This window comes from Schistocerca gregaria, chromosome 5 (genome assembly GCF_023897955.1).
Source record: "Schistocerca gregaria isolate iqSchGreg1 chromosome 5, iqSchGreg1.2, whole genome shotgun sequence".
NCBI lineage: Eukaryota > Metazoa > Arthropoda > Insecta > Orthoptera > Acrididae > Schistocerca > Schistocerca gregaria.
Window position 1 is genome coordinate 528,732,086 of NC_064924.1, and position 11,822 is coordinate 528,743,907.

The 11,822-nt window shown below is 46.4% G+C and overlaps 1 protein-coding gene across 1 annotated transcript; it reads left to right on the top strand.

The window, feature by feature from the left end:
* Positions 1–6,800: 6,800 nt before the first annotated feature.
* LOC126272858 (growth arrest and DNA damage-inducible protein GADD45 gamma) lies at positions 6,801–11,512 on the top strand. Its single transcript, XM_049976072.1, has 3 exons — positions 6,801–7,359; positions 8,006–8,462; positions 10,372–11,512. Exons 1-2 carry the CDS (start codon positions 7,313–7,315, stop codon positions 8,427–8,429), a joined length of 471 nt encoding a protein of 156 aa, XP_049832029.1. The 5' UTR covers positions 6,801–7,312; the 3' UTR covers positions 8,430–8,462; positions 10,372–11,512.
* Positions 11,513–11,822: the final 310 nt, after the last annotated feature.

Here is an 11,822-nt window from a genome sequence, read left to right on the forward strand (position 1 = left end):
ATTTTGTGAGATAAGTGATTTGTGAAACTTATAGGTTACTGTTAGTCAGGGCCATTCTCTTGTAGGGATTACTGAAAGTCAGATTGCGTTGCGCTAAAAATATTGGCTGTCGGTTTAGTGTTGATCAGAATAGGTAAAGAGCGAAATGTCTGAGTACGTTCAGTTCTGCTCAGCTGTTCGAAAATCAAATAACGTAAGAGGTTTATCAGCACAACCATTCATAATTTTTTCTAAGGGGACGTTACAATGTGAAAGCAAAGCAGATTAGAAGAAGGGATCGGGCTGATAGGACACATTCTGAGATGTCAATTTAGTGTTTGAGGAAAGTGTGGAGGGTGAGAATCGTTGCCTGGGAGACCAGGAGATGAATATGGTAAGCAGATTAATAAGGATGTACACTCCTGGAAATGGAAAAAAGAACACATTGACACCGGTGTGTCAGACCCACCATACTTGCTCCGGACACTGCGAGAGGGCTGTACAAGCAATGATCACACGCACGGCACAGCGGAACCAGGAACCGCGGTGTTGGCCGTCGAATGGCGCTAGCTGCGGAGCATTTGTGCACCGCCGCCGTCAGTATCAGCCAGTTTGCCTCGGCATACGGAGCTCCATCGCAGTCTTTAACACTGGTAGCATGCCACGACAGCGTGGACGTGAACCGTATGTGCAGTTGACGGACTTTGAGCGAGGGCGTATAGTGGGCATGCGGGAGGCCGGGTGGACGTACCGCCGAATTGTTCAACACGTGGGGCGTGAGGTCTCCACAGTACATCGATGTTGTCGCCAGTGGTCGGCGGAAGGTGCACGTGCCCGTCGACCTGGTAGCGGACCGCAGCGACGCACGGATGAACGCCAAGACCGTAGGATCCTACGCAGTGCCGTAGGGGACCGCACCGCCACTTCCCAGCAAATTAGGGACACTGTTGCTCCTGGGGTATCGGCGAGGACCATTCGCAACCGTCTCCATGAAGCTGGGCTACGGTCCCGCACACCGTTAGGCCGTCTTCCGCTCACGCCCCAACATCGTGCAGCCCGCCTCCAGTGGTGTCGCGACAGGCGTGAATGGAGGGACGAATGGAGACGTGTCGTCTTCAGCGATGAGAGTCGCTTCTGCCTTGGTGCCAATGATGGTCGTATGCGTGTTTGGCGCCGTGCAGGTGAGCGCCACAATCAGGGCTGCATACGACCGAGGCACACAGGGCCAACACCCGGCATCATGGTGTGGGGAGCGATCTCCTACACTGGCCGTACACCTCTGGTGATCGTCGAGGGGGCACTGAATAGTGCACGGTACATCCAAACCGTCATCGAACCCATCGTTCTACCATTCCTAGACCGGCAAGGGAACTTGCTGTTCCAACAGGACAATGCACGTCCGCATGTATCCCGTGCCACCCAACGTGCTCTAGAAGGTGTAAGTCAACTACCCTGGCCAGCAAGATCTCCGGATCTGACCCCCATTGAGCATGTTTGGGACTGGATGAAGCGTCGTCTCACGCGGTCTGCACGTCCAGCACGAACGCTAGTCCAACTGAGGCGCCAGGTGGAAATGGCATGGCAAGCCGTTCCACAGGACTACATCCAGCATCTCTACGATCGTCGCCATGGGAGAATAGCAGCCTGCATTGCTGCGAAAGGTGGCTATACACTGTACTAGTGCCGACATTGTGCATGCTCTGTTGCCTGTGTCTATGTGCCTGTGGTTCTGTCAGTGTGATCATGTGATGTATCTGACCCTAGGAATGTGTCAATAAAGTTTCCCCTTCCTGGGACTATGAATTCACGGTGTTCTTATTTCAATTTCCAGGAGTGTATGTTGCAGCAGTTTTTCGGAGAGGAAGAGGTTTACACTTTATAGAATAGTGTGGAGAGCTGCATCAAACCAGTCTGCTGACTGATGACCATAACAATAATAAACAATATTTTAAATGTAGTGTACACGGATGGAATGTCATATAGATCAAATCATGTGCCACAAAGGGTAGGACTGTTAACCCCATTATGAACCGGCTTTGCGCGGTTCTCCTAAATAACGTCACGTGGATGAATACCAGATCAATTCCTTCAACACAAGGCCATCGTATGTACCTCCAAAACCCCTGTTTCTCCCAAATGTTTTCAGATGTTCTAATGTTCCGGTGATATCGAACCAGGTGGCGCAGTACTCAGCACACTGGTCCCATATTGGGAGGGTGTTGCTTCAAAACACTGTCCGGCCGTGCGGAGTTACGTTTCCCTATATCACTTACGGCGAATGGTGAGATGGTTTCGCCGACCTTGGTGGCCGAGTGGTTCTAGGCGCTTCAGTCCGGAACCGCGCGACTGCTACGGTCGCAGGCTCGAATCCTGCCTCGGGCATGGATGTGTGTGATGTCCTTAGGTTAGGTAGGTTTAAGTAGTTCTAAGTTCTAGGGGACGGATGACCTCAGATGTTAAGTCCCTTAACTTTTGATGTCATTAGTCCCCTAGAACTTAGAACTACTTAAAAGTAACTAAGCTAATGACATCACACACGTCCATGCCCGAGGCAAGATTCGAACCTGCGTCCGTAGCGGTCGCGCGGTTCCAGACTGTAGCGCCTAGAACCGCTCGGCCACACCGGCCTCAGCCTTTGCAGATCATTGCCTGAACAATAACCACACGTACACAATAGATGTACCAGTTTTACACACAGAAGAGAAGGGGGCCAAACTCACCCAATTAGAAATTTTATAAATTGAACGTCAGATGTGTAGATCCCCACACCTATTATTAATCGAGCAAACCCATTTCAGTTATTCACCTCTTTTAGATGAAATCACAACTCAGGATAGAAGCAAAACTTTTGGCCCCAGTCCATCCTAGTTAAAGAGCTCTTGGCTGAGGCATAACTTTAGTCCGGTCATTGTAGTGTAATTGCTGAATGTGTGTTAATGTACGTAATTTGTTAAAAATGGCCATTGACGTAATTGTTCGTTAAAGTATGGATCGATAGCTTGAGAAGTTGAGATGATATCTTTGCCTTGCCATCATGATTATCTGTGAATTATCATCTTTGGGAATCAGTAATATACCTGAAAATTGGCTTATAACCTAGCTTGTGCAATAATATTAATAATAAAATTGTGAAACAAGGACAAAAACAGTGTTCGTTTAGTTAATTTACAATGTTTCACCAAGATCCCACGGTTCTTTCAATTAAAATGAGAGGTTTTGTTACGCTATAATTACAACTGAAGACTAATAACGTAATGTGTGAAAGAGTAGAGAACAGAATGGAGTTTTGACAAGCAAGTGCTACAAATTGTCGGCATGAGAGAGATGTTGGTGAGCCACACACTAATGCCGCATTACTGACAGTCGGTCGGTCTAACGCGCAAGGCTAGGTTTTGGGTTATAAGCCAATTTTCAAGTTTATTACTGATTTCCAAAGACGATAATTCACAGATAATCATGATGACAAGGCAAAGATATCATGTCAACTTCTTAAGGTATCGATCCATACTTTAACGAACAATTACGTCAATGACCATTTTTAACAAATTACATACATTATTACACAATCAGCAATTACACTTCAATGAGCGGATTAAAGTTCCACACACACACACACACACACACACACACACACACACACCACACACACCTCAGGGAAAGTGTGTGATTGATTTCCCATCACGTCTTACAACACAGTACCTAATGTGACAAGAGCACAGCAGTACAAATTTATTTTCGTACTTCACACAGAGACTTGCACACACTACCATTTTTCCCTACTCTAGCTAGTGCTTCGTATGTAGTACCCACGTCCTCGACAGGACATTTTTACTCTTCCTTCTTCCTTGTTTTGATGTCGGCGGGTGGTTAGACTGTAACAGTGAGGTATCAGAAACAAGGGCACTCAAAACAATCCTCTCTGGCCTCCATGAGGAAACCACCGCAACATTCCGTTAAAGAAATCCAAAGCAAATATGGAAAACGTGAATAACAAGGCTCGTCTTTCCCCCGTCACTCGAAGTTGAATCGAGTATTGTAACTGTGAACTAAATGACTCCGTGTCATGATCTGTACATACGCGTTGCTGTAATTTCCGCCAGCGATATACCGAGCGGGGTGGCGCAGTGGTTAGCACACTGGACTCGCATTCGGGAGGACGACGGTTCAATCCCGTCTCCGGCCATCTTGATTTAGGTTTTCCGTGATTTCCCTAAATCGCTTCAGGCAAATGCCGGGATGGGTCCTTTGAAAGGGCACGGCCGATTTCCTTCCCCATCCTTCCCTCACCCGAGCTTGCGCTCCGTTTCTAATGACCTCGTTGTCGACGGGTCGTTAAACACTGATCTCCTCCTCCTCCGTCAGCGATAGCCGAGAAAAACACATCATCGAATATGCTGTGACCCTTTAGTGCTGTCTGTTATTGTGGTATGAAGTGCTACGTTATTGTCACATGAAGAGCTGATGACCGTCCTTCAGAATTATTTTGTAAGAAATTATGCCATACAAGTAACTATGTGTTTACATGGAATTTTTCAACTACCATGCTCAGACGTACGTTGAAGTTGAAACTCATAGATTAATAATGGTGAGATGAGATAATGTGAACACAGTGAGGAGCTATCAATAAGTCCTTAAAAACCAATTACGTGTGCGACTTTGTGAATGTGTTCAGTGCTGAACAACAGGTGAAACGAACGAACTCGTCATGCATGTTCTATCTCACAGTAAACAAACAAGCTGGCAACATCTCAGATCACTTAACGTGGAAGTTATCCGGTACAACGTATCAAAACTTAATTGCAAGCTATACAGATCAAAACTGAATTAAGTATTTACTAGTAAAATCTGGGAACTATCTTTTGGAGTGGACGACGGGGGATGGGAGGTTATTATGATAATTTGTATTACTGTGTCACGGAACTGAGGAAGGTATCACAACTACCGTGAAAGTCTAAGATTAATGAAAAGAAGTCTTAAGATAGGACTGTTCCCGAAATGTTTCCTGATAACCACTACAAGTAACATTTTTTGCTGATGTGGATTAATTGTTCATCATTCGGATTGAAGGTAATCTCCGACCAGGTCGTTCAGTACTAGTGCAGTAAAGGAAATAAAAGCACAATCATTGTATATGATTCTGGACTTAAGATACGTGTAGTGAAATATGAGCTACTCCCTACTTCATCAGCTCTGGAGATCTACCACTACCGAATCGTACAAAACAAGGAACTTAAGCTAGTTTCAAAACTCAAAGGGTCTGCGCAATCTCTCTCTCTTTCGTTTTTGATCTCAGCTCTAAATAAGGCGTTCATTTGCTATGAGACTGGCGACGTTGTAAGTTCCTACACAATGAAATATTTTTCAGATAAACTTCGAATTACGATTAAGAAAGCTATTATTTGTAATTTCTCTATTCAGTTACTGTGGTGAAATATTTGTCGAACTCGTTGAGTGAAAGAAATTGAAGAAATTCCTTGAAGACATATTTTGATAAATTTCTTAATATTCTGTAAAGGAGGTAGCATAAGAAAAGAACAAGGAAATTCCGAAGAAAAATGTTTGGAGACTTTAAAAAAAAGATGCCAAAATATTGAGCAGCTCTTCAGGAAATGAATGAATGAAACTCTTCTGAACTTATTTTATCAAACAGCATAATTTTTCGTTGTTCATGTTAAGAGTCACACGATAATCCCTGGTATTTCAGTGTCATTTGCAATCTCGAGGCTTATTCCGTAAATATTTTATTGTTTTATTCACCTAGTCGTATCAAGTTGAAATTTATGTCACATACTAATGATTGCAATAATAATGAATGTTAGCTTCTGAATCAATGAAATCAAAGGCACGGCCGTTTATGTAACGTACTCGCAAACTCGCTCATCGAAAGCTATATCCAGTTGATCTACACTAATGACCCAAATGGTTCAAATGGTTCTGAGCCCTATGGGACCTAACATCCGAGGTCATCAGTCCCCTAGAACTTAGAACTACTTAAACCTAACCAACCTAAAGACATCACACACATCCATACCCGAGACAGGACTCGAACCTGCGACTGCAGCAGTCGCGCAGCTCCAGTCCAAAGCGCCTAGAACCGCTCGGCCACCGCGGCTGGCTACACTAAAGAAATTTGTCAGGAAGCAAGGTCTCACAGTAACGAAAAAATCTGGAAATTGTTGATTTGTAATGGTATCACATTACAAAATGTCTTTTGTCGTTTGCTATCCGATATCAAAGTCGAAATTAAAACCGCCAGTAGTTCCGCATTCGGGTTGACTGGGCCGCGATGGTAAAGGTGCAACATCTGACAAGGAATCACTTTATTGCTAATAAGAAGCGTTCTGGAATTTATCCATCATTGGATATTCATGATCGATTACTGTTGCTGGAGGTCGCGTTATAAGTTGTATGAGACAAACATTCGCAGGCTACAAGGATTGTCAACTGTATGACTCTACAGTAAGTGTTTCCCACAATGTAATGATGCAGAAAATAGCGTGTAAACAAACTACTAATTATGTGAGATACTCTAGGTAGCATCGGGTACATAATACTTTCCTGGTTATTTTTTGGAACCGAATAGGCGAGGAAGGCGAGAAAAGCTATTTCCTCGTTTTCTGGCCGCCTATCCCATGGAGACGCTATCGCGGTCGGTCAGAGGCTTCGCTAATTTCCGCAGCGGCTGGGAACCTATCAGGACAGCTGGTTATCCACCATGCAGAGCAGCCGGTACGATCTGGTCTGGCTGTCGCCCGATTGTGCCGGTTGGCACACGCCGGCGACCTGCAGTATTACGCAGAAGTTGCGCGTTTCCAAGCGACGGTTATCCTCCTCGGAATGGTCCGCTCCCTCCCCCCCCCCCCCCCCCCTCCTGCTTTCCCCGCCGGCCAACGCGACGGCCACGCGCCCCTCCTTCCCCTCTCTCCCTTCACCCACTCTTCCCGCAAAGCCGAGTCACGGGATTCTCTGCAGGCAGCTTTTCCTGGAAGCCAGCGCGCCCCTCCGGCACACCGCGCATGCCGTCTGCGCAGCCGGCGTCCAGCTTATAAATGCTACCCGCCGGCCGGCGTGTACGTCACTTAGCAGCTGAGAGCCGCTCAGACAACTAGTGCTAGCTTGCCAGTGGAAGAAGAGTGTGCCGCCTACACTTTCTCTTTGCACTGTCGGTTCGGTCGCCAGTGTTTTCCGAGCGATCTTCGAGTGTTGTTGCCGCCGTTTAGTGTTGAAATAACGAGTGCCGCCGACGTCCGTGGAACCGGCCTTCGCTGTTAAGTTTGTGCCAGTGAGGAAAGTGTTTCGTCTTCAGTCTTACAGCGCCATCGCCGGAGACAAGATGACCCTCGAGGACGTCGCCAACAAGGATTCACCAATGGCTAACAGGTAAGCTGAAAAAGCCGCGTCTGCACTCGATTTAAAAGTTTTCTAGCGGTTGCCATTGGGGAAGAGCTAGAGAACGCGTGTACTTGAAGTCGGGACTGCCGAGTAGTTACTAATGCGAAACGTTGCGCAATACTGTGCAGGGGAATGCTGAAGGGACTTCGGTACTATTGCTTGCGCGCTTTTCTGGTGTAGTTTTCGTAGTGAGTTTGGGGACGACTTAAATTTGACCAGCAGTTCTCGTGCAGTGATCAAAATTTGTAGTGGCATCTTGAGATAGTAAAAGAAAGGGCTCCAGAATCAGTTTACTGCTGTGTACAATCGTTATTGTAAGGTACTGTTTTACTATAGTGGGTGAAATTTGTGAAGATGCTGGTCATTTATAGTGGTGCATGGTTTTAAGCTGACTGTGTGAAAAGAGTTTTGATGTTGCTGTGTAACAGATCTTCCGATTGTCAGTGATTCTGCCATTACTTGCCGAAGCTAGTTGCTCTGTTTTGTAGCACGGGATGTACTTGTAATCGCCGTTAGTTAACGGGATCGTTTGCGAGCAGCTAGTGTCCTGAGCAGTGTCGTTTGTGTGCGAGCGCGCCCGAGCGATGGAGACGTGCAGCGGCTCACCGGCGTGCGTTCTGTGTTGCCCTTGCAGAAAGAAGCTGTGCCAGACGGTTCGCTGCATGCTGCGGCGCGCGCAGGCCGAGAAGCGGCTCGCCTGCGGCCTGCTGCCCGCCATCAAGCTGCTCGAGTCCGACCCGGGCAGCGTGCTGTTCTGCGTGCTGCCGCAGACGGCGCAGGGCGACTCGGCCATGCACCACATCCACACGGTGCTGCTGCAGGCCTTCTGCTACGAGAACGACATCAACATCATCGAGGTGGACAGCGCCGAGCGCGTCAGCTCCATGGTGGCGCCGGCGGGCAAGAAGCCGCGACCCAACCTGGACACGCGGTGCGTGCTCGTGTTGCAGCCGCAGGAGTCGCCGCCGCAGCAGCGCCTGAGCGACGCCGAGGAGGAGCTGGTTCGCTGGTGCGACGCGCAGCCGCAGCCCGCGGTCATCAAGCTGCCCGCGCTGTGAGGGGCCGGCCGCAGTCTTCTCTAGCAAACAGAGGTGAGTCTCCACTCCTTCCAGCAGGGCATGCCGGGCATACCAGAGCCACGGAGAAAGGGCGCTAACTGTGTTAATATTTCGTGCGCGTACCTTTCCTAGAAGAGTCAATAAAATATTTTTTCCTCATACCGAAGCACAGTGTCTCGGGAGGAATGGCCAACATTCAGGGGCATGACAAAAACGGTCTTTCGGAAAAAAACACCGGTAAACAAGGGCTCTAAGATACATACCTTAAAGAGCTATGAGCACTTTTTATTACTGCTCCTGAAAAAACACATCTCTTCTACTGAACAAGTGCTCGTAGCACTTAAGGTAACGAAATTTAGAGTCCATATTTACTAGACTTTTCTCCTTCAAATGGTCGTTCCTGTCATATGCCTGAATAGACAGCCAGTATCTTACGGAAACACCGTCAAGGTAAAATTACACAGTTTTCGTCTGTGAGTGAAACAGGAAACTGGGGGAAGACTGTCGTGCACAAAGTACCCTCCGCCACATACCGTGAGCTTGCTAACGGAGTACAAATGTAACTCGTGACGGAATTACGTGGTAAAGTGTAAATTCCGTGTAGCCTGTCTTACAGAGTGTTTGTATTCTTAAAATTACCCCTCGGAATAGATTTCGAAAAACTGCTGCATTGCCAAGGCTTCGGCTTACTACTGATATAATTTCCTTTGCGATGTTTACGCGATACAGCTCAGTGGGAGGAATGTGTAAAATCGTGTTGTCATCTGTAGTTCAAAGGGCTCTGAGCACTATGGGACTTAACTTCTGAGGTCATCAGTCCCCAAGAACTTAAAACTACTTAAACCTAACTAACCTGAGGACATCACACATCCATGCCCGAGGCAGGATTTGAACCTGCGACCGCAGTGGTCATGCGGTTCCAGACTGTAGCGCGTAGAACCGCTCGGCCACCTCGGCCGGCGTCACCTGTAGTGCGTAAACTCACCGTTTATCAGTACATGCCACATGCGAAAAAAGGAAGTCATTATTGATTAGTTGAACATGAAACTTACATATTTCGTTTGTGTTGTAACGCCAGTTTCAGTTCTTCTTTTGAAGTGCCTTTTACGAGCAATAAACTTACCATGTTAGTGTGTTACAACTCGCATAAAACTGTGCCAAATAAACGAAAAAAACACATGCTGTTTTACGACAGAATAACGCAAATTATCGTTCTGTTATCTCATTAATCCATGTTACTAAGAAAGTCGTTACTGCTACGATAAGGGAATGCTCATGTAAGCTCATATCAGATCATCAGTATCTGAGTTTGACAGCTTGATAGTCGAAAGAAAAGATTACAAAAATAATCTTGCACAATGAAGACATACGATGCCTTTAGCTCAGAATAAGTAACGGGGCCCTTTCTTTGTGGCTTATATTGCTCTGGTATGCCAGCATGGCCCATACTTATCATAAACATTTTGCAAACACACATTCCACACTTTTCACTTCTAATAGGAAGATCTGTGATTTTTAGTAATTTTTTTGGCATAATAAACATTGTAAATGCTTCTCAGTATTGTGCAATCGTGTTAGAGGATGACAAGCAGAAACATGTGTAGATCCACGCAGTTATATAAGTTATCACTCTTTAGTCCTCAGGCAGTCAGCTGTGTGCTCGGCACCGGCTGTTGTGTAAGCTTTTTTTTTTTTTTTTTTTTTTTGAGCGTGTCCCGCGCCGTTGCAACACACTCAGCATATGATCTGATTTTCTTTTATGGCAGTCGCGAGTCCTTGGCGTGACAGCACACATTCAGAGAAAAGCAAGCGCACACGCACGCGCGCACACACACACACACACACACACACACACACACACACACACACACACACTTCTTACTGTTTCAGATGGTTCGTTTAAGGCATGTAACTTATGTGCCCTTTTTTTCTTTTGTTGCAGAAAAACTTGAAAGCCCTGGAAGGCAAAAAAATAATCTCTCACTCTGCGGGAGCCTTTGGGCATCGTCGCACTGGTGTCCAATCCCTGGGGTCTCATCGGACGGGGACATGGGTCACTCTCCCGTGTCATCCTTGGGGCATCCTTTCCTCGCACGCCCACGTGATCCGGATTGGCGGGTACGCAGTAATGCCGCAAGCATCCAACCTGCATCGAGAAACACAGTCTCCATCCACGCCGCATTCATCTTTCGCTGCGAGTTCCGTGAGCAACATCATTGCCCGGTCCAGCACCTGCAGCTGATCAGCAACGTCATCAAAAGCATCACCAAAGAACACTGTAATGTGACTGTACCAAGCTGTCTGGAAGCCACTGGAGAAGTTACATAAATTATGGAACTGCTGAAAGCCGAGGGTCCAGCTGAGAAGTCAGCCGTGTCCATATTCCAACTTTGAACCGCCTGGACAAACTACCACTGCTGTCCAAAGTTCGTGGAATGTGATGTTCCAGACAGCCTGAACACAACTGCATTGCCGCGTCTGGATTCTTGACAGACATATGGAGGAGGCTGCTGTTCTGAAATGCACACGCTGAACCTGCCACCGCTGACGATTTCTGCGCTACCCGCCAGTGATCACACGTGATCTGGCTTGGCGGCTGCTGCGTTTGAAACGAGAGGGCCAAGCTTCATCAGGTGGAAGGATCACAGACGATCCTCTGCTAGAATCCCATCCTTAAGTGGTCCACACATGTAGGACATTTTGGCTGCGGTCGTCCTGGGTCACCGAATCTCAACCGCAACAGTAGCATTGAGTGGTTGTTGGCCGAGGTACCGCAGGCGCTTGTGAATCCCTCACGCGCTGCAAAAGTGTTTTTTTTATTCTGTGACATTGAACTGGTCACCAGCCGAGCACATGGGGACAGAAAGCTCTGTAAACGATGAACTGAAAAAGGGTGATATACGTTTTTCTATGAGATCATTGTTGAGTACTTAGAGATGTGATATTGTTTTGGTTTATTGTTGTTGATCGTATAAAAGAAATGCATGAAGAATGTAAAAGGAAAGAAAAAATGTTGTGATTGAATATAAGCATTTGTTGTAGTCTGCTTTGCAGAATAAATAAATAAGATTTTCTGAAACAAAGATATTCACTTCAACCTCTATTCCTTGCCATTCTCCTAAAGCCCCAAAAGATGCATATTATGCAGAAAAGCTATAAATTAACTGAATGCCACTGATTCTGTGCAAAAGTCTTGTGACAGCAAGTGTTGCAGCACTTTTCAATATAAAGATGGTCAGTAATCTACAAAAGGGATCCTTTGCTTGCCTCACAGATAATAAATGACTCAACTATTTACTTTCATTGAAACTACTTAAATTATCTCCTTAGATCCTCACTTCAAAGATATTTTTAGAGTACAGTAATGGAAGTTTAATATCAAAGTATGTAAAG

What these genes read in the sequence shown, in the direction of transcription:
- LOC126272858 (XM_049976072.1), top strand. Translation starts at nt 7,313, where the DNA reads ATGACCCTCGAGGACGTCGCCAACAAGGATTCACCAATGGCTAACAG. An exon ending in GATTCACCAATGGCTAACAG is followed by an intron (nt 7,360 to 8,005) that starts GTAAGCTGAAAA and finishes TTGCCCTTGCAG; the next exon opens with AAAGAAGCTGTGCCAGACGG.